At 37.0% G+C, this 24348-nt stretch overlaps 1 protein-coding gene across 2 annotated transcripts in view; it reads left to right on the top strand.

Annotated features, from left to right (window-relative positions):
* The window catches only part of LOC141433397 (uncharacterized), a 64171-nt gene extending 39823 nt beyond the window's left edge, over positions 1 to 24348 (top strand). For both annotated transcript variants that reach the window (XM_074095417.1, XM_074095419.1), the window contains exons 3-7: positions 18367 to 18433; positions 19670 to 19737; positions 20388 to 20564; positions 22105 to 22471; positions 22616 to 24348. In XM_074095417.1, coding sequence (XP_073951518.1) covers positions 18367 to 18433; positions 19670 to 19737; positions 20388 to 20564; positions 22105 to 22471; positions 22616 to 24060 — 2124 coding nt within the window. In that variant the 3' untranslated portion in view covers positions 24061 to 24348. The remainder of the gene's footprint in view (positions 1 to 18366; positions 18434 to 19669; positions 19738 to 20387; positions 20565 to 22104; positions 22472 to 22615) is intronic.

Genomic DNA, 24348 nt, shown 5'->3' with positions numbered 1-24348 from the left:
GCAAACGAGCAAGTGGGTCTCCTGATGGTAAGAGATCAACACCGCTCATAAACATCTGCAACACCAGGGGTATTGCAGAATCTTTGCCGACCTAGAGGCCTAAGATGGGATACCTCACGTGCCAGTTATTTCACCGGCTGTCTTACTCTCCACGCCGAAACACAACAATGCAAGCACTGCTGCTGTTAATCATGCTGGCCATTAATCACATCGATATACAGCACGTCGGCATCCAAGAAAATTTGATTAATTGACATTGCAGCTGTTAAAAATCGCCAGATAAACAAGTCAGCCATAGCCGAGCATTTGTTGGAGTCAGGGCCAAACCACTGGATTGAGCTTCACAATCCCAAAATTCTGTCCACGGAACGTCATTTTTACTCAAGAATGGTACGTGAAGCAGTTGAAATAAAAAAGCATAAGAATTTCAACCGGGATGATGGGTATAAGCTTTCATCTTCGTGGAATCCTGTTATTAATAAGTGTCGGCGTCGGGATGAATGTTCGGAGAGACGATCGGACGTTGTTAGTGTTGTGTGTCGGTGTGATAGGGTGACTAATAAAAGTGACCAAGTGCGGGTAGTTCGTGATACGAGTGCCGGCACTATTAGTGATCAACTCGCGCTGCTAGGCAGACTTGACACCCCACACTTCAGTCTACTCGTGACCACGGCAACTGTAACGTTGCCGAAACGTCGAGGTAAATATTACTTGTGTAATAATAGCGTGATAAGTCCCGTTTGTGGTATATTGACTATGAGTGAGAATCACGAAAGTTTAAAACGTTAAATTTGATTAAATTACAATTGACTGTACATATGCACCGACTTATAATTTGCTCTGTCTTGTGTAATTTATTTATTAAAATAAATTTCGAAAAGTAAAAAAAAAACTACATAAATTAAATTAACATAAAGCCTCTGTGACATAGTCCCAAAACGGCTGGCAGCGTTTTTTGGAAGCGAAGCCAATTCGTTGTTCACCAGTTGCGTTGACCAGATTAATTTATAAATTCATAGTTAATAGAACATCCGAATTTTGTTCTTTGTGGAATTAAAATGTAATAAGGATTCGATTCCCGTGTCGGGGCAGATATTTGTATGAAAAATACGAATAGTTGTTCTCGGGTCTTGAATGTTTAATATGTATTTAAGTATGTATCTATCTATATAATTATATTTATCCGTTGCTTAGTACCCATAACACAAGCTTTGCTAAGCTTACTTTGGTCCCGTGATATTTATTTTATTATTTTTAAGGATAGACGCAAAGTGGAATTGACCAGCGCTCTACGATTCAAAGGCCTGTAACCTATAACTTGTGAATTTCATGTCACAGAGTAATAATAATAATATAACGTACGTCCCATTCCTACGATTATTTTATCTTCTTAATCGTAATCGACCAAAAACTATCGTTAGTTGAGCATTCGGCTTTAAAGAGATATGAAATCTTCAAGCAAATACTTAGACCAGCTGCTTTATAGACCACTTGATAATTAGACCAGTTGCCTTATAGACCACTTGCTACTTAGACTAGCTGCTTTATAGACCACTTGCTAATTGGACCAGCTTTCTTATAGACCACTTGCTACTTAGACCAGTTGCTTTATAGTCCACTTGCTACTTAGACCAGTTGCCTTATAGACCACTGGCTACATAGACCAGCTGCTTTTTAGACCACATGCTACATAGACCAGTTGCTTTTTAGACGAAGTGAGACTAACCCGTCGTTTCGACTAAACTAAATGTAACAGCCAGCAATTTTGTCTGTCACCCCTTGTGCGTTGGGATAAAAAAGTAGCATTTCGGGGCAGGTTACGGAGACTTTAAGACGAATATAGGCTGTTTTTTTATTCTGAAAAATTGTAGAGTGCCTGCGGTCGCACGATAAAAGAATTATTCTGCTGAAAAACAAAGGGACCAATCACTAGGTATAATACGTATATCCTCATTCAAGTGTAACAGTTATAAAACAAATGTTTTAACAGTGTACAATTGTTGTAAATTTGTCCATTTTAAGCAGGCATTTTAATCCACGCCACCCACTGCTGATTAACAGTATTTTACATGTGCAACCATACCTTGTATTTCCATGGATACGTTGTCTCATGACCACACGTACTCGATGAGAATCTCATCTCTATCGTAATGATATAATAAGCCAACACAATTTGTAATCTGCTAACTATAAAGCTATGCGACCTTGAGTTAGGAAGACGACAAGTGGCCTTCACTGGCGGCAACAATGATGCAGTCGAAGCATACGCCAATGGCACGCATAACGCACCCACTAACGCTACTTTGCTTACGATAGATGAATCATTGAATTGCAGTTCTATAAAATTATAGTATATTTAATTGAATAACAACAACAAACAGGGCAACTTGTAAAATATCAAAAACTGTACTGCTTAAAAAAACATTAAATAAAAAGAGAAAGAAAATAAATTAAAAACCAAAAATCCCGACTGCCTTAAAAACAAAGATGAAGAAAATAAGTCTAGTGGTCTGCAGACCCTGAGTTCTAACTCTGTTAATTAGCTAATTTAAAGTTCAACAGTCGGGACTCATTACTAAGAATTTTTAAATGTCACGATTTAAATGGTCCCCGACTGTTGAACTTTAAATTAACTAATTAACAGAGTTCTAGACCACTAGACTTTTTCTTTCTTTTAGTTTTTAAGGCAGTCGGGTTTTTACCCGACTGCCCGAAGGAGGGTTATGTTTTTCGAGCGTATGTATTTTGATTTTTTTTTATACTTTTTGATATTTCTGTGTGAACAGTAGATTAAAAATATAATAACTTATATATTTAGAATGGGCTAATTATTAACTTTTATTTGATACCCATATTGTTACATTTTTTTTCATTCCGCCGCCATATTTCTTTTCGCAGACATCTTATTGAAATAATATGTAGCCTATGACACTGCGGCAGTTATGACAAATCCAATGATACCTCATATGTTAAAATCCTTCCAGCCGTTTAGGCTGCAGCGAAGACCAAAGAAATGGACATACATACCCACATACATACTACATAAATAGGTACATACGCTCGAAAATCATAACCCTCCTTCTGGCAATAGGGTAAAAACAGGGTAAAGGGTAACAGGGTTAAAAACGAGTCAACTTAGTAGCATAGAACTCTCTGTGAGTAACATAAAGTTCAACAGTCGGGACCCATTCAAAATCGTGACCAATTCAAAAATTCTCAGTAATGAGTCCTGACCATTGAAGTTTAAGTTATTAAACAGAGTTCTAGACTGCTAGACTTTGTTTTTTCCTTTTTAATTTTTATTTAATGTTTTTTTAAGGCAATCAAGTTTTTGTTTTGTTTAATTATTTGAAAATGGTAGCTTAACTTTTACTTGTGATATGTAGTAAAATTTGTGTGACAAATAAGTTGATTTATGTAGAAGTGGTAGAGGGCGGGTTCTGCAGAATAACAAATATGAAAGAAGAATAATAACAAACACAGGGAGTTTGATAGAAACGTTGAATTTTATTGACCTCCGGGAAGTAACGGCCGAAACAATCAATTATTTTTAAAAAAAGTTACTTACGAACAGCTTTCGTCGAATGCAGATGATCGATAAGCTTTTGTTTGTATAATACGGCAATCGATTTTTCTTCGCGGACGTGGTTATCGATTTAGGTAATCTCGAATCGCAGGCGATGACAATTAGAGGTATTGTAGCCTGACCACGTAAAAGTACAACCGGCTGCTTGGCAATTGCTTACTCTGTTCATTGCGTTTGCTGCCAATAATGACTGATCGGCGTAAGGCTTGGCCACGCAATGAACTGTAAAAAATGTTCGACGCACCATTTGTCGCGCGCCGGTAGGGCTGTAGAGCAACGTGCAGACGGTACACAAAAACTTGCACTTATTGTTGCGAAGAAATTATCATGATCGTTAGTTTCTCTATTGTTAATGCAAGAATTGTCATCGCTGTCGCAAAAGCCACGCTTTAAGCCTTCATGGTATCCATAGCCTAACGAACATGGTTACATGTATTAGAAAATACCGTGAAATGTATCATTATCCGTTCAAACCGAGGCCCGTAATTTCGTAGTTCATCATTGTTTACCCGTCAAACTAGAATAATAGGCGTGAGTCACATTACGTTGTCTCGAGTGAAACGCACCCCCAACTTGTACTACGATTGCAGGATATAAAATAAACTTAAGGTAGAGTAATATTAACAAGACTTTTTTCAGAAGCTATCCTTCCTTATGATAAAATTTAGGTACGTAACATAACAAAATCGATTACCTTACTACTCCATCCATAATATCTGTGCTACATATATTTATTGTCTTTATGTAAGAACCCACCCCCTTCCATTCAACATTATGTTGCACAGGCCCAATCACCACCACCACACAAGACGCTTTTCAAATTCTATGCACGAATTTATTAATATTATTATTATTAGGTTAGCTGGATTTTCGTAGGTACTTACTATTAACGTATATTATTTGGCTCGACTCAATTTTGACCAGGAATGTAACATCTATCGAAAAATGATGTGAAATAGCAGATAACTCTTATTTTGACGACTTAATTATGTCTTTCCTTAAATAAAACTTACAGGATTACACGTCTTGTTACACTTTGTAGTCATATTTCACAGCATTTTTGTGTTAATTGAGTAACTGAGCAAATCGCATCGCGTGCAGCGCTGCGTGCCGCGCCCGTCCATCCGTGAAGCTTCCCGTCCAAACACTTTATGAACCATTTCTTCAACACTGTTGCAATTAACTCTCACTAGCTGGTTAACTATGAAGTTCAAAGAACTATCTTATACACAAACAACTTCATATCTGTGGAACCCGAACTGCAGGAATAGACCTCGGAAACGCGTTAGCAGTTTGTGTCGTGATTGTGATACGTGTCATTACCTGTGTGACCCGGACCTGTGTGACTCGTATTTCGATTTATTTGGAACTAAAGGAGGGCTCGTCCTGCATGATAACATAGATATATGTCGCACAGACATAGCTGGCATTTACGTGTGATAGCGGTGGTTCAAGGTAAAAAGGTTTATGAACTACAGTTCATTAACCTCCGATTAAAGGATTTTTGATATCGAAAGTAGAACGTAGGTAATCAAGTTTCTCTACATCCCGCATTACCAATTTAACTGTTTTAAGTATTTTTAAACGTAAATTTAAGGCATTACATTACATGCCTGCATTAAAAATTACCTTTGTTTAACATATAAATTAAAAATTACCACTTAGAACTAATAACAGCTATAAAATTGTGTACAGTGAATTCTAAATTAGCAGTTAGACATGGTAATACGTTAACCACAAATATCCGTGGAAGTGCAACTCGGAAGGTAAATAAATGGTCGGTAAACAAAAAAGATTAGCGTTCGGCCAAGAAACGAAAGGTCATGGGAACCGCATCCGGGAGAACCATCGCGGCGGAATGACAAAATAGCTTTTAATTACTACATTCAATTTATGAACATTATAATAACTTTGTAAACGTGACTCCGACAAAGCTACACAGCAAATGTAAGTGTTACATAAAGTAACTACCGCATCTGTATCGTAATATTACGTAGAGTCGAGACAATTTCTAAGATTAGGTTAGTAAATTTAACGTTACGACACATTAAAATAACATCTGGTGAATAAATGTATTTTACAATTCAGTGCGACGAAGAAGTAGACTGCGAAATTTATACACTAATTTTTATTTTCAAACAGGTATGCCGCAGATGCGAAACATGTCATTGAAAACGTAGTATCAATAGCCCTATCTGATATAGTATCTCGCTGCTGAGCTTTGGCTTCTTTTCTAGACTTCCACAACATCTCCAAATGGACCCGTCAACATCTTCTTGATCTCTGCGTAGGTAGGCACCTATCTATTAATGCTTGTTACCACAGACGTTGTCCCCTCAATGGGACAACTCAATGGGACTAGTGGGATAGACGGGACATGTCCAGTACGATGCAGACGGTTAGTTTTACAATGCTTCTCCCACACCGTTGAACAAGCGTGCCTTCGAGCAAAACCAAACATTCTGAACTTGTTCTTTCCTAATTCAGCTTTTAATGTCCTTAATTGTTTGTCATTTATTCTTATCTAAAAAATTATAGTCCCTTTCTCTTCACGTACCTACACTTTTTTTTAACTCGTTAAATTTTACGTTTATGCTACCCTAGCTTATTTAGTTGCGGAGAATTTTTCGCAAAATCCAACTTTTATATCCATCTAATTGAAACCTAGGAAGACCTAGGAAGTTTCTAGTTTTAACTAAGGGTGTTGAAGTGCCAGTCAGTCAGGACTTATCTTATAAACTTCAATATGTTTACTCATTTTTACATCATAATGAACATTTTAATTAACATTTATGGTAATCATCATGTTTGTAGTTAGGCATATCTATTGACGTTGTCAGTTATTACATCTTCCCACCGGCCAGAGTCTGTTTGTACCTGCAGGTACGTATTTAGATACCTTGAGGTCAAATGTCTGCATGGGTAACGCGGTCCTCTGCTAAACATTATGTAACGTCGGCAAACGCATGGGAACTTTTCTGTCGAAATTGCTACCATCTAAATGCCAACTGTGGTAGGTACGTAAACTAGCTGCGAACTCACTCAACTAGTATATGTTTACGACTGTCATATATTTTTCCCACAATATCATAATACTAATTAGAAGATGTAGGGGGAAGTGCTTCCGCTGAATGTGTGTTGATATTCTATGAATGTTATTCGTGAGAGTACAAATAAAACATGACAATATAAGTGCTACGTAATAAGCACTTATTCAAAATATGTAGCAACAAAAATATGTCGTACACACTACCTAAGTACTGTAAATTGTTTGAATGTGTAACAAAAATACGTTTTATTAACACTTTTATACCTAGGTACAGTCGATTTCATAAACTTGTGAGCAAAAATTTTATCAAAAATATCTTAACACGCTTCTACGCCGTTATCAATAGAGTTGTGTGGACTGTACGTATCAATTTTCATTATTAACCGATTTCATCACTGATGCTGTGACTGTCACAAAATATCTCATTACTACTTTAAATAAACTTCAATTACTTACCTTAAATAAATTCTTCATTTCAGAGGGGCTAAAACTAAAACATGACAAATCTTTGCTCACATTCCTAGAAACTATTACTATCTGACCTCCGCCTGACCATCAAAAAGGTATGACAAAGTCCCTGACGAATTTGACTGTCTCGGTGTAATTATTCTATCAAGCTCATCATTCATCATCGTAGCCGAACAAACAATAAGAAGTTCTATGAAAGACAAAGGAAACGTCGGGGAACGCGACGGGGGCGGTAGCTTAGTGCGAGCCAGTGGCGTTTATTTTATAAAAAAAATAACAAAAAATTCCGAGCTTCGAGCGAGTTTTTTTTATTCAACTGGTTGGCAAACGAGCAAGTGAAAATAATTTTCTACCAGTTTGAAGTCGGCGCCTCAGCACGAGCCAGCAATTCGAGCGAGTTTTTTTTTTATTCAACTGGATGGCAAACGAGCAAGTGGGCGTTGATCTCTTACCGAATTGATAACCTCCTCCTTTTTTTAAAGTCGGTTAAAAATGTGACTGAAACTCGTAAAAACAGGACTAGGTAGTAAAAAAACGAACGGAGTGATTTCTACAAAAAAATAATTGTTGTTAATGTTTTGTTTACCATGTAATGCTTGATGTCGATGAAAGTCTATGAACTAACGTTGTTCAGTTTGACGAGGACGATCTATGTTTTAATTTTTTGCTCGTATTACAGGCCACAGCCGGTATACGCGCGAGGGGGTTAATATAAGCCAATAACTTGTCAATTTTATTCGAGCTTGAAAATCTTTTACAATTATTTTAATTGTTTTAAAAAAGTCTGTGAAATCATTGAGACAAAATCGCTAACGCTCATCACCAGGGCACGGGCAAGTGACAAAGGCCCACGCGTCGTCTGTACCCACTGACCTTCATCCCGCATTCCGAGCCAGTCATCCAGGATGCTAACTATTCGATACTTCCGTCGCAGGGCAACAACCTCTCCAGTCATACATTAGACATTAAGATCGGGTCTGTTCTAGACCATCTTTGACTGGTCATCTCTTACCATAAGAACGTCAGGTGCGCTGACACTAACTAATGAAACACATTTTGGATGCCTGGAATGATACATCCTTGTAAGTAAGCATTTTCTGGTAGTAAAGGAAAAGGACTTTACGAAGTTGATTCATAGCCTAATCTTGATTAGGAATATATTTTACACATAAAAGAAAAAAGGTTGAACGAGAAACAGATGTCCAGAGGCGAACTATAAGAAAGTTGCACACTTCCTCAATTTTTAATTTCTATAAACTGTAAATTACTTCGTTACCTTTTTTTGCCAACACGTTCATCAATTTCAAACACACACAATGTAGCCAATCAGACATAATAGTGATGTGATTGTACTAGCCTAATTTTAAAATAACTCAATCCCCGAAAATATTGAAGCTGCGGTTGTGAGATTATTAAACGTATAAAACAAAATACCACCTGCAATGACTGCCATAAAAGAATAACAATTGAATGAACTAAGACAACGTGGGCGAAGCAAGGCGTAGTGTAATTGATAAGCATATTACAATCAAGTCGTGAATCAACCGAGAATTATGTCCGTAACAGATTATTAAATGATCTCAATATGGCTTAGATAATATTCGCCACACGTGTCGCCATAGGTCACAATTATTGGCTTAATTGTTTGAGAGTAGGCGTCCTATTGTTCACGGCTCTGCTACCGGAATGGCCAAGTAAGATATCGCAGGCATCTCAGGCATACCTTATTTAACCTACTTTGCCATAATTTTCAAGATCTCCACCGCAATAAACGACACATTATGACACATTTGGCAAGACTATAAAAGATATATCTTTGTCAAAAGCTTGAACTGATTAAAGCGCTTTGTTAAGTTTCATAACTGGTTTGCTAAATGTAACTTTTCGTCACGAATTCAAATTATATTTAGATATCGATATCATGACATTTCGCTTCGATTTATCATATCGTATGGAAAGTATCTGTTTGAAATTAGAGCGATTTCGTGAGTGTCCCTCCGAGGAGGGCGTGATTTGATACCCGGACAGACAGATGGTCGGTCAGGCGTGCCGCAGTTACATAACACTTATTGAAACATCAGCTTCTTAATCTCGTTTCATGTACGCAGCGTTTCTTCAAACTGGAACACATTTCATTTGTTTTTTGATGCTAATGATGGTACTAATGGACCTTTCTATTAGTCTTACTGTTTTTTTTAGTCAGTCTACACCTTCGAACTAAACGTGGCTTTTTAATATTGTGTTGTGCCTTGAGTTTATATAAAAATGTTAATGAAGCTGTCTAACTTTGGGTGAGTTTTACTAATCAATTATGTATATTGAAAACACGAAATTCTGGGGTCATAAGACTTAAACATACCTAAGTTAATTCATGGTAAAAAAAATGATTTTCAAGATAGCATGATACTTAATAGGTACCAATAGTTAGTTCTAATCGATCTAACTCGTGTGCCTGGATAAGTAGCTACCCATCGACAAGTGATAAATGTGACTGATACTAATGAACAGCATAGGTACATACATAACCAATTATACCTACATATCAACGAAAAAGTTGTTTAAGTTTAATAAGCACCTACCTACCTAGTGAATAATGACTGTTTTTCAATAAAGTAATAATAACAATGACTTGTAATTTACCCACGTTCTTTTCTAGTTGGGACATATCCCTTTATTAAATCCATTATCTGTTTTCATTATTTTGTATATAACTGTAACTTATTTCCTTTCAAAATGTATATTTTCGCCTTTGTACATCTGCTTAACTTATTATCTGTTAATTTCATGTGTTATAAAATACAAACGAACATACCTAAATAAAACCTTACTTTCCTATAATTGGTTCGCAACTTCCTATGAATCTAGATGTTAAACTTAACAAAGAAGGCTCTTCAAGGTACACTGTGGAGGTTCTGATCTACCATAACTATTGATTTGTTGGCGTCCCGGTAACACAGTAACCGCCATATCTGGCTGCGGCCATACTCGATGATATAACGGACTGCGCCGGCGCAGCCCGCAGGGCTGCTATGCGTATTAGACTCCCCGTATTATTAAAAAAAGTGTTAGTTACTGTTGCCGCTATCATTGTTGATACTATTGTATTGTAAAACTGTTTTCTCAAAAATGTCTGTAAAAGTTGACTTTATTCTTTACATATCAGAAGGTGAAGTGCATAGTGTATGGTTAGCGAAAAATTAAAAAGTTAAAAAGATTGCAGGCGCGCTAGCTCGACAATAATAAATTAGCGCGCCTGCAATCAGTCACAATTTTTTTTAAAGTTAAAGAGGCCATGGAAATGTTGGCACAAGTCGTATTCAGCCAAGTCTAATTCTAGTCTAATTATAATTCGGTATCAGATGTTTTGTTGGAACTCCGGACTTTTTTATTGGGTCTGAAACAGCTTGTGGTGTTTTCGGTGGTAAAATACACCTGCAGTTTATTTTTAATGAAAAAAAGGTGAGATAAGAAAAATATTATATAGATATCTGTATCGTAATGAGATTTCATACATCATTACAACACCGGGGCGCGCCGCGCCGCGTTTACGAGCAGCAGCACGCCGGCGCGCGCGCAGCTCGTGGGGCAGACATACCTACCTAGTTCTCGTTAATGCAGGTCATTCTCAATGGTTCTTGAACACATGATAGAGGATTTAATATATGGATGTAGATAAAAGATTGTATGCAAATGAACGTAATTAGCCCTTAAAACACTCATGTGACCCTATAATGAACACTATGCACTCGTGTTTTAAGGACCCCTATTACGATACAGTTACATAAATAACTATTGAGAAAAAGTTTATTCCATTACAGAATTATTCACCATTTTTGAGAAAAGCTTTATAATAGTCTCGGCTGGAATAGCTGAATTGATGGCTTCGTATTAGTTAAACGGACGAGCTCATGCTCAGCTGGCAATTGACTACTTCCAGGCCACGCTAATAATCTACTGTTGGACATTAAATCATGAAATAAACAGAAAACAGGACTACTACTAGGTACTATTTTGTGGTTTTAAAAAAACTTGTTTTGTTAAGACCATGTGGATCTGTCAAACAGAATAGGGTAGTGCTCTAAAAAATTCTAATATTCCTGTCAGTTAAATTATCACAAAATATTGGACACCCATTATTTCTTATGTCAATTGAACAAAAAATTATGAAGATATAACTAGTAAAAGTGCCGTGTGACGGCACGCCATGTGACACTTTTTAGTTCGAAGTGTCGTCACGGACCCCCACTCCTGAACTTTAACGCGCTTCATCTTTGTCATTTATTATTTGATTGTCGAAAGAAAAAATCGTATTCAACATTTTCTGATAAATGTAACTAAAATTGACATAAGTAGTAAAATTTATATAATAAATAATTAGTCACAAAATAGTTATTTTTTTACCAGGAAACTACCCAATTATTTATATGCGATTTTTTATGTTCGAAGTGTAGAACTGGAGTAATAAAAATAAAAATTAAATAAAAAAACACAGGCTCTGATAATGAGCTTTCCTTTTGAAATTTGAAAGAAACAAAATATGGTGCGGCAACCCTGAGCCCACATGTGCCGTTACACTTTAACGCGTCTCTTGCCGCCTCGTCATGTCGTATTAAGAAAAATGCCCACTTTACGTGCCGCTAGTTATTTATACATAAATACCGTTTGTTTATTCGTTAAAAAAAGTAAATGGAAGGAAAACTGAACAAAAGCTAAAAAAACGCATCCTGCTTTACATAGACCAAGTCATAGTAATATTGTATAATGGACAGAAAAAAAAATTAACTTTACTGATTCCACAATCAGTAATCCGTCTCAAGACTTATTTGCACATAAAATAAAAAAGTTAGGTACACTGCGACTTGAATGCGCGGATAATTCAATAGTCAATTCAAAACAATTAAAACTAATCTGTTAAACTTTCTTCCACGCGCCTTTACAAGCACAAAGCTATTAAATAATTCACGGCTTATTGATCCGTCAATCAATAGTCAACCGGATAGTTTAAACTGGTTTGTGCTACTCCACAAAGATTAATTACGCAACGTGTTTGCTTGCACTATATAATCATGTTCTAATCACCATCGATTCATCAGGTAATACAAAGACCCCTTATCATTAAAGGTACTTTGATTGTAAACCCGCTAGTTTCGGTACTATTACTCTACCTGTTTATGTAGACCCAATCTGCTATTAACGATTATATAATGTCCAAATGTGAACATGATTTTAATTGATAACCTTCATCCTAATTGTTATACGCACACGTAATATCGGTTTTGACAGTGGCCAGTCAGCTACCTAATCATTACATGTCATATAGTAATTAATAAAACTAATTGGAATTAGTACGAGGTACTTGTGTAATACACGTTTATGCGCAGCCTAGCTACGAGTACAATAAAATTAGAGCCGATAGTTCATTTTTCCTTATATGTATTTACCTGCAGTAGCGTAGCTAGCATGGGTGGCACCCGGGGTGGATTATTGTAGGTGTCACCCCAAAACTCGAATGAAAAAAAACTTACTGTGCAAGTAGGTACTTATTATTGTTACATATAATATTTTATTAGTGTCGGTTATACAATCTGCCATAGTTTTAGGAATTTTATACGTGGCACTATTGATGTTCACGGTCGGGTGTCACCCCGAAGTGGGTGACAGACACCCAGAGCGGGCCAGTTTTTCAGTATCCAGTATTTATTTCCTTAACAATTTACATTGTGTCGGACAATATATATCTATACCATGACATGTTTACTTAATTTATCATTGATTATTATTACCAATAAATTCACTGACATCATAATAACACATTTTCAAAAGAAAATCTCTGAGGCGGTGTTTGAAAATGTTTAGTCTTTTCGTAGGCTATTGTACAAATTCATAGTTCGGTTTCTTGTGCTATGGATTTTCCTAAGTTTTTTCTGCGTGTGGTTTGTCTAGAGATTCTCTCTTCACATGTCTCGTGTCTCTCCGGCTGTTTAACAACGTCAGTTAGTATTAGCAGAATGTAGAGACAAGGTCTACCTGTAATGAATACAGCTGAGTTGTAAGTAACTAACTTTACTTAGGTACTAGATTACTTTTGATCGACGTTGAAAAAAATTGGATTTTATCAATTCGGCCTTGTATGTCATATTGTTAGAATTGCACAATTTTTGTATTTGTCACTTTATAACAGCTTAAGTAAACATACTTTCTTGTATATGTCAAATTCCATGATGTATGTAAATATATTGTATAGTGACTTATGTGGGCTACACTATAATTGCAAAGATATAAATTGGTAAAATACAACTGTTTAAAAGTTCAGCCGTTTCTATCAATGTCAACTAAATGCTGTCGTTAAGTTTCTTATTTATAAGTTATGTCGCAAAAATGGAGAATTTAATGTCATGTCAGAGTAACGATTGGATATTTCAAATTGTTAAAGGTTTATTATTATTTACGACAGTAACCCAGAACAGCAATTACTGTTAGTACTGTTGCCGCAATTCTCCAATATCCAACTAGACTTCACAACTTCAACTACAGATCACAATGTCTTTACCATTATTTGCTCTAGCAGTTGAGTCAACTTAATCCATTTTAACTGCATTGACATTTTAGTCAAGTTGTTATTTGCAAGTACAGTAATTAAGAACTAAGTTCGCAAGGATAGACATTCATTATCATCATCATTATCGGCCTACAGCAATCTAGTGTTGGATATGGGCTTCTCCAATTAAACAACGTTTATCCTTACCTTCTGCCAGTCGCATTAAGCTTACGGCAGCGACATTTCGCAAATCAAAGTAACAAAATCGAAACCCAAGTACCTACGCTGCAACGGGCTCTTTTACATCTCACTTTTATACTATCAGTGCAGTGCTGCATTAATTTTTATGGGTAGTTTGTTTGAGAAAAATAAAGTGGGTACTTTGGGAATTCCAGTGACAAATTCAAATGTTTGTTTTGGTCTGTTAGTCTAACATCGATACCTTGGGGCTCAAAGGGCGTAAAGGACATTTGGGCGTAAAGGCACTCTCTATGGCACCTTATACAGTTTTTTTTGTCTATCGATCTGTATAATCCACGCAAGGAAATTCGTTCAAAAATGTCCTTTACGATCTGTGTTGTTTTAGTCCCTAAGCACAATTATTTTCAAAATTTGGGATATAAAAAACAAAAAAATTACTTTGTATAATCATCAAAGCAGTAAGTATAAAGTATGTTAAAAAACAGCGGTATTAAAGCGACCCATATATTTACACTCCCTTTGTTACCTAGCGTAAAAGCTGTAATTTATTCAAGTGTCCTTTACGATATACGGCGTAAAAGCTGGAATAATACGATTTTTTTACTCTTTGAAACGGCCTAATTTATTGCCTTAAGAAGAAGTTAAACTTTCCTGTACAGCAAGGGCAAAGATATCGACACGGCCAAAGTTGCATAAATATGTATAAACGGCCTTATTGTTAAGTGCATAACGTCGTATATACATATTTTGTAACTTTGGCCGTGTCAATATCTTTGCCCTTGACTGTACGACCCATTGAAAGCAAAATTTGTGATAATGATACCTTTACACCCTTGTGAACCAAAATAAGACAAGTTTACTAAGTCTTAAAGTACATCTGATTCAATCCTTGTGTTTTCGCCAGGGCGTATAGCGCACGTATCTCTGTAACCATACAGTTTGCATTCAATTGGAGTATATTAACAAAAACTACAAGAAATTATATTCTTCATTAATAGAAGACATTTATGTAACATTAGAAACAATAAAACTATATTTTTTTATTTATTTTTTCCCGTTTTTTGCTTCTCCTGAAAAGTTTTGTTTTATGCTTTACGCCCTTTGAGCCCCAAGGTATCGAATGGTAGCATAGCCGGATTCTTCTCAACAGAGGTTTTTCCGAACCGGTGGTAATTTTTTTTTGACATTCATAAGTGGCTTGTTATAGCCTAAATTGAATAAAGATATTTGAGATTTTGACTTTGACATGGTGAACGGACAACCGACACACACAAGACAAGTTGCTCTGAAGATGAGCTCTGGTTGAGTTCGAAACGTGTCAGTGTAGTGTGTTAATAGATGGTTTTGTGTGTGTTCTCACAGTGTGGGGGTGGAGGAACTGCCTGAACACACATTTCTTGCATAAGTGTAGCTATCATAAGGTCGCGGGTGAGCAAAGTAATTGTTTCGGTTCATTGAGATTAAGAAAGTCACCATCGGAATCTTGCACTTTGCTTCTACTCTTAAATCCATAAAAAGGCGCCAAATAAGTTCTTCGAGCACATATAGTTGATTTGTAACGTCGTGCTCCAGTTTGGAGTCGCTCCACTGACCACTCTTACGTTGAGAAGCCACGCCCTGTGTCATAACCAATGTTGCAGCGCCACTGCACGTTTGATCGATTTTTACCCTTGCCGATGCAGAGAATTTTGCCATGTGCTATAAATATAACTATAATTATAATCAGCTCTTATTATTATTACTTTAAGAGTGGCCGTGATGAAAAAACGAGAAACAGTCCATAAGTAGTAAGCAATAAAAAAAAACATTGACTGGTCCAGAGCCCGAAATTAATCTCTGGCTACAGCAGCCTTAGCTCCGCATGTTTATTTTCTCTCACTAATATTATAATGCGAAAGTTTGTAAGTTTGTTTGTTTGTTACTTCATCACGTCTAAACCACTGAACCAATTTATATGAAATTCGATATACAGATAGTTTGAGGCCCGGAAAAGGACATACGATAGTTTTTGTCTCGGATAATTGCATAGTTCCCGCGGGACGGGACTGCGATAAACGAATTCTGCGCGGACAAGGTCGCGGGTATATAACGGCTAGTTGTACTATAAATTAATATTTAATATTAATATTACATAATAGTAATATTTTATAATGAAAAGGGTTACACTGACACTTTTAGTCGCAGTTGTTCGTCACTATGCTGTTACATCGATTTTTACTAAGAATTAGGTAAAGGAAATAATTTTTACGCTTACATCTTCTTTATACTTAGGGGCTGTTTCACCATCCATTGATTAGTGTTAACTGATGGGTAAATGTGATGCCGTCTCCGTCTATTCGAACAAACCAAATCGAGACGGTATTACATTTAACCGTCAGTTAACACTAATCAATGGATGGTGAAACAGCCCCTTAATCAATTGATTTGGGAAACACCTTTGTTTTGGAAAGTGTTTGCTAACATTCATCCATCCATTAGAAAGTCTTGCAAGCTATTGGTTATCATATCAATAACTAATTTAATTGCAGATGACAGACATGTTACCAAGTAGTCCAAAGTTACGTTACGTAACTAATGGATAAACAAAAAAGAAATTGATGAAAAGCAGATACTCACATCATGTCACATGTTGAATGTTGGAATGATTCTCCGACTCCGTTTTGTTTTGAACGCCCATCATTAATATTACATGATATTACTTACACGTTCGTCAGTTTCAATTAATTTCGATTGAGGCCGGACTCTCCAATTTCAAGAATAACTAGTACATTCTCAACTCCCAATTGTCGGCTAGATATCATTGTGAAGTAACGTATGCACAAGAAACAATTACTGACAAACAGAACAATAGGCTTTTTGATTAAAAAGTTTGAAGAATACGACATAGGAATGATTTAATTAATATCTTCCCAGCGGCGCTTGCGCTCGCTCCTCGTACTTTGCCACTTCCTCAATTATAGTTAGAAAAAGTAGAGCATTTTTCAAGTCGAAATGTTTAATTGTCATATTATGTAATTTCGGATGAGGCATATCGGAACATTTCATTGTAAATGAATAATTGTAAATGTCGAAACACCATTGTTCGGTCGTGATGCGCGTGCGACTGGCTCGTCCCATCTTTGTTGTAGTGTATTGTTTCATACGTGCGCCTTTATTAATTTGTGGTCAAAGTAAATAGGCTGCCTTTAACAGTGGCTGAGTAACGTATTTGATATGGCTATGGGAAGTTTAAGAAAAGTATTAGTACTTGCGTTTTTTCTGACATTACGAATTTTATACAGCGTGTCTCTATGGACAATGGCCGAAGTCCCCAGTAGAGTTCTTTCTTAGGAATGTCCTAATATTTTAAATTATTTGATTAGGTATATGGTTGTGGCCTGTAATACGATCGAATAATTAAAACATAGATCGTACTCGTCAAATTGAACAACATTAGAAAAATAATGGAGTCTTTAGATTTTCCCTTTTTCATACAAATTAAATACTGTTATGAACTGACCTCCAACTGATGTCGCCTGTCACGCTACAAACATCAAATATTTTGCTTTACAGTGCTGATTCGAAGAAACTTTAAAGTGGAATAAAAAAAAAATAAAAACAATGATTTTTAAAAGTCGCTGTACGTTTTTCAGTTTGACGGGGACGATCTATTTTTTAATTATTTGCTTGTGTTACAGGCCAGACCCGGTACAAAAAAAAACTAAATAAGATTTATGTATATTAAACCTTAATTCAGTCATTTCTCCGTTGATACCGTGGCGTTTGGTATGAGGCTTTCTTTGTACATAGGTTAGAAATACTTTAATCAACACGTTCTATTCATCTTTGTCCAGAGGGTAGAGACACGTTCTATAGATTCAAGGTAGTAAACTACCGACATATTACGAGTAAATGTTTGATAATTTTCCCTACATTTTTAGGGTTCCGTAGCCAAAATGGCAAAACGGAACCCTTATAGTTTCGCCATGTCTGTGTGTCTCTCTGTCTGTCCGTCCGCGGCTTTGCTCAGGGGCTATCAATGCTAGAAAGCTGTAACTTTGCACGAATATATATGTAAACTATGCCAACAAAATGCTACAATAAAAAATAAAAAAAAATTAATTTTATAGTACCTCCCGTAGACGTAAAAAGGGGGTGATTTTTCTTTTCTCATCCAACCTTGTAGTTTGGGGCATCGTTGAATAGGTCTTTCAAAACCATTCGGGGGTTGCTCAAACAATTTTTCGATTTAGTGATTTGTTTGCAAAATATTCAATTTTAAAGTGCATAAATAATAGTATAAAAATAGTAGTATATCAAACTTAGAAGGAAAACTATAACGGTTAAATTTTCTTGAGAATTATTAGCAGCCTAAGGTATAAAATATACCTAAACTTGGAATGTTCCGTACAAAATACGAAATCCTTAGAAAAATATTACTTAATTTTTTCGTAATGGCAACGGAACCCGCTGTTTGATGCCTCTGGCACCCCCCCACTAATAAAGCTTTATTCGCAATTAACATTGTTCTGTTGGTTTTTGCAGATGCGGCTGCAGGCTTGGATTTCGGCCGGCGGCGCGCTGCGCGGGCGATTCGCCTCGGCGTTGCAAGGTATTATCATCATCATCTCAGCCTATATACGTCTCACTGCTGGACACAGGCCTCCTCTCCGAATGAACGCAAGCTCAGTGTGGATTGGGAACTTCTCATACACCATTTAATCGCTTCGCAGGTTTATACAAGTTTCCATACGATGTTTTCCTTACCGTAAAGATCGTGGAAAATTTAAAATGTAATTTCGCACATAAATTTCGTAAAACTCAGAGGTGCGAGAAAATGAAACCATCATTGAGAGGCCATAGGTTAAACCACTAAGATACCACGGCTTTTTTCATTTCAAGGTATACTAAGGTACAATCGAGCCACCTTATAAGCAATTCTAGTAGTTTTAAGGTATAATAATACCATGAACCGCGCCCAGAAAAGGTCAAATAAAGATATCGACACGGCCAAAGTTACAAAAATATGTATGCACGACCTTAATGTTCAGTGCATAAAGTCGTGTATACATATTTTTGTTACTATATCTTGGCACTTGACTGTACTTACTGTCACTAATTTTAAACATATCAAACAATCATATTACAGTTGTTTGCTGTGACTAAGTAGACACTAAAGGGTCCAGCTAATTTTGAAGTCAACTAACTATTAAATTCGTTTAGAAAGGGTTCTGTGTTTTCATAAACAATACGGAAATTTACTATGTTACTTTAAATACCATAGATTTCCTATAGGTTTTCCTGTTATTTATAAGTATAGAACTATTTTCTGTATTTTTTTTTTTCAAAATGTTTGGCCCAGTAGTTTTGGAGATAAGGGGAGAAATGGTCAACTATTGCCTATTTTTTTAATATTTTATTTTTTATGGAACTACGACCAAAGCATGATAGTGTATCTGAAAGATTCACAAATTATAAGATAAATATCCCAGCCCATTATACGTCCCACTGCTGGTCACAGGACTGCTCTCTGAATGAGAGGGCTTGGGCCATAGTTCCCACGCGGGCTCAGTGCGGATTGGGAACTTCACACGTTGAATAGCTTCGCAGGCCTGTGCAGGTCTCCTCACAATGTTTTCCTTCACCGTTAAGCTCGCGGTGAAATGTTAAATTGTTAAACTAATTTGATTTCGCACATGAATTTTGAAAAACTCAGAGATGCTAGCCGGGGCACGACCCTCTACTTATGATTAGGCCACTACGGCTTCAAGATCAAGATCAAGTATTATGACCAAATTATTTGAAAATATACTGCTAACCTTTAACGGTGTAAAATATTTCGTTCCAGTTTGGCTGTGGCTGCTGATATACGTATTCCAGAACGAATTTCGGATAGCCAGGTCCATCGAACCAGGAGTAAGTAATGATCATTACATTATTTTGATCCTAATGTGGGTAAAATTATAAATACTTACTCTTTGCATTTGAAAAAAAACATAAAGCTGTTTTATTTAGATAAAAAACATACATTTCATAAATTACTAATCCTTAAGTCTAAGCCCCAAGTAAATATCCAAGCTCCTGTAACTTTGTTCCTTCCAGAATTTGTGTTTACATTAGACCCGCAATCATAACCGAATAAGTCCATAGGTGCATAAATATCCACTTGTATAATTATGCCGAAAACTTGAAAAAGGGTTCTTATCAATCTATATCAGGGATCACTAATTAGTTTCCTTAGGGGCCTGGTTTTTTTAAATATCCGTCCGTTTCTAGTTGGGTTTACAAAAGCAACAACAAACGCTCGTTACTCCGCCGGTCCTTTGTCAAATTGACGGTAGAAAAGACAAATATTTTTCAGTTGTTTCATGTGTTCTCGATGTATAAATTGAAACGGTGATAATAATAATAATAATTGATTGACAGAATATGATTTCTAAGAGGACAGTCAAAATAGCATAAAATAATCGAAAGTGAACTTCTCATGTTGCTAAAACCCTGTTAACCATTTCGATCGTGATCATCTTCAAACTCTTTATACTAATTCGGAATATAATCAATTCCAGTATTTGGACTTCGATAACCTCCCTGACACGAACTTCACCTGTGCTGGCAAGGTAATCGGCGGCTACTACGCAGACCTGGAGACCTCGTGCCAGATGTTCCACGTGTGCACTGTGGGCCAGCAGGACGAGCCCATGGACATCAAGTTCCTTTGCCTCAATGGCACTGTCTTTGATCAGGTAAGGGGAGTTGAGAATTGGCCTCAGGTTACAATACCAGATGATCTAGTATAGTTATTTTTACTTCTTTCTTTCTCTTCTTTAGTTCTCTTCCAGTTTAGTTCACCTTAATGGACACTTAATTCGGCCCACGTTAAATATTTTGAACGAATAGTATAGTAAGAATAGTGGTATATTAATGTAACAACATGTAAAAAAAATATTGAATCAGGCGTTACTTTGCGGAGGTCCATATCAATGAACTAAAAGAATTACTTTGCGGAGGTCCATATCAATGAACTAAAAGAATTACTTTGCTCACCCGTGACCTTATGATAGCTACGTTTATGCAAGATTTACGTCTAAGTATACTAGGTACGTCTAGGTATAGCATGGTGCACGTCAGTACCTACAGTATAGTGGTGGGATGGTGATAGATGGCTTTGTGTGATTTGTGTGTGTTCTTACAGTGTGGAGGTGGAGGAACTGCATGAACATGCATATCTTGCATAAACGTAGCTACCATAAAGTCGCGGGTGAGCAAAGTAATTGTTAAGTTCATAAACATGTATCACATCCCTTAATATTTTACTCAAATTATTATTTTGATAAAATCATTTGGCGAAAAACGAAACTTCTTTCCTCGCACGACGAAGATCTGGAATCAGCTTACAGCGGCAACATTCCCGGAGCGTTACAACTTAGGGATCTTTAATAAACGATCCTATCAATTCCTTAAAGGGTCGGCAACGCACCTGTGATTCCCCTCGTGTTGCGGGTGTCCATGGGCGACGGTGATCGCTCTCCATCAGGTGACCCGTCTGCTCGTTTGCCCCCTCGTTTTATAAAAAAAAAAAAAATCATTTGCTAAAAACAACTTATCGCAATTTTACAGTTAGTAAATGTTTTTTTGGCAAATTATATTAGTCATGTTTCATATTACCAAGTATTATTTAGTCAAATGTATCGTTTCGCATAAAGCACTCTTCCCAAAATATTGCATTCTGTTAGTAGTTCGTTTCTGTGGGGGACGCAGTTCTAACCTATCCTAACCTACTTTTCTGGTAGCAGTTGGTTTCTGTGGTTGGTTCGTGTGCGAAGTGTCATTTTGAACAAACATTTTTTTTGGAATATAATATTAGCCAAAAGAAAACGTTTGCCTAATAAACGTTTGTCATAATAAAACTTGACAATGTAAAATTATGCCAAATGATAATTTGACCAAATGAATAAAATGCGAAATGTTAATATGCTAAAGATTCGTTTGGGAAATGAAACTACTGCGATAAGTTTTTTGGGAAGTGAAATTTGGCGAATTTTTTTTTGTCGAAACGGCAAAAAAAAACTTTACAAAGTACCTAAGAATGGCCATAAGAAAACAAAAATCATAATGCAATAACAAACGATTTTTCTAATAGCCTACATAGAGTCCCACTGCTGGGCAAAGGCCTCCCCTTTTTCCTTCCACTCGTCTCTGGCTTAGGCTTAACAAACGATTAAGAAATAAAATTAATCTATATTGGACAAAGTAATTTTAAAATTTTATTTTATTTATTTTCAGGAGACACGAGTATGTGAAAGGGTGGACGAAGTAGATTGTACAAAGTCTGAAAAGTTTTATAGTTTAAATTTAGAATTGTATGGAAGCACTTTAGCGCCTCCTGTAATACAGCAAGACCAATCTAAACCTCAAGCGGAGCCAACTGAGCAATCGCAACAGCAAGCCAAACCCAGTGAACCAGAAAAAGCGCACCCCGCCGAAGACGATGTTCCTGTAGAAAATGACAAATCCCACGGAATCCACGCAGAAGTTGAAGATTCGACTGAAGACCCTGTAGACACAAAGAAAGAAGAGCATCATAGTAATAATCAATATCTCCCTGCTAGTTCGACGTTTACATCACCTGAACAAGAGGAAGCTAATGAAGGTTCGTGTAAAAAAGTTTTTCAACTTTACCGTATACTATATCCTCTTTTATGTTAAGTATTTACTCATACTCGTATGCGCATTAGAAACCATTACCTACTAAGGAAATAACTTTCATTGATGATTTTCATATATTTATTTTCAGAGAATCAAGAAGACGAAGAAGTGGACAGTGAAAACCCTGATTATGAGGATGACTACGCACATTCTACAACTACTACTGTTTCTCATGTTCCAATAACTGCGACGTTGCTCACAACAACGACCACTACAACTAAGAAGCCGTTACCGACTACAACTTTCACACCAACTAGTTTACCTCGACAACCACCAAGTGGATTATATTTGAATCCTTCACAGTTACCTCCGCTCTCATCACTGTCTCCTCCTACTCACGGTTCTTCAACGTCATCTGTACCGTCTCAATCAACGTTAGATCCTTCTCTCCTATCCCCGCAAGAGTTCATTTACCGTCATCGCGGACCAGGTTCTGAAGCTATTTCTTTCCAGCGTCAAAGTTTTCGCCCCGCAGATGGAGTATTCATCACACACGCACCTCCTCATCAGTTTGATCATTTCCAATATGAGTCATCGCGCACAGCACCTCGACCGGCTCCTTTCGTTCAGAAACCCCAACCATTCCGACCAACCACGTCAGATCCTCGAGATCAACTGTTGCGTCCGGGGCCAACATCACAGTCATCTGAACGTCATGAAATGACAGTAAAACATAAGCCTCAGACTTATCTCCCATTGCCGGCACAAAGGCCACTGCCTTTTGATCCGTTTTATTACGATCGTAAGAGAAGCGATGAATCAGCCTCCGATGCAGAATCGACACTTGCCGCTCGATCGGTTGCTCCTCCACATGCAAATAAGCCCAAAAGCCCACCGCGGGTTATAGTTACCGCCAGCGCCTCAGTTAGCGATAGCAATGGAAAGAGATTAAACTACACCGTTGGTAACGTCGTGAGTGCTGTTAAACCAATTGTGCCAATAAACTACGATGACTACAAAGAGTCTGACTTAATATTCGATCCCTTCTTTCTCGATGTACCAAAACTGCAAAAGCGACGAAAGACAAGATCCAATCAAAAGAGGAGGATTTTTACTGCACCCATTACTCCTACTGTGGCAGCAATAGAGTCTTTATCTAAAAAGCATATCGTGACAACAGCTCCAGTGACTTCTCGAGCCACGACGACAGAGAGCTCTACAACAACTTTGCCTACCACTACAACTTTTGCGTGGAATCCAAATGATTACGTTGACGATAACTATGAGCCACATGCTTACGTCCAGCCAATTCCACCTTTAGCTATTTTGCATCACAAAAGTAATAAATACAACAAACAGGAGAGCAAATCCTTAAAGGAAACTGCTAAAGGAGACACAAATGGCAATCACAAGTCAAGAGGAGAAAGTTTGGAGATAGTGTCAAGGCCGACGTCGTCTGTGGTACAGATAACTTCTAGTCAAAGTAGAGGCCCAGATGCGGCACCCCTCGCTGCTTCCCCGCCGCCTCCACCCCCCCTTGAAGCGCCCATCTGCGCTCAACCGGGGTTCACTGACTGTCGGACTCATGCCTAACTAATTAGCTCATTATAGGTAGGTTATTTAGATAGACAAATTTCAAATTTCCCAAGGACATTAGTTGTTTCTAACGCACAGTGAAACGATTGTCGCAAACTAATGAATGTTATGTCACTGTAAGACAGGGTCAACCGCTAGGTTTAAAATATTTATGTCTTCTTACTCTATGTACGACTCCTGTAAATAAAATTTTATTATCAAAGTTGATGGTGTCAAAATACGATAAGCTGTAATTAATAATAAATACCTACTGTAAATATTTTACAAATATACATTATGTTTCTA

Source organism: Choristoneura fumiferana, chromosome 12 (assembly GCF_025370935.1).
Source record: "Choristoneura fumiferana chromosome 12, NRCan_CFum_1, whole genome shotgun sequence".
Taxonomy (NCBI): Eukaryota; Metazoa; Arthropoda; class Insecta; order Lepidoptera; family Tortricidae; genus Choristoneura; species Choristoneura fumiferana.
The sequence above is the reverse complement of the archived record's forward strand: the minus strand, read 5'-3'. Positions and strand labels throughout refer to the sequence as shown.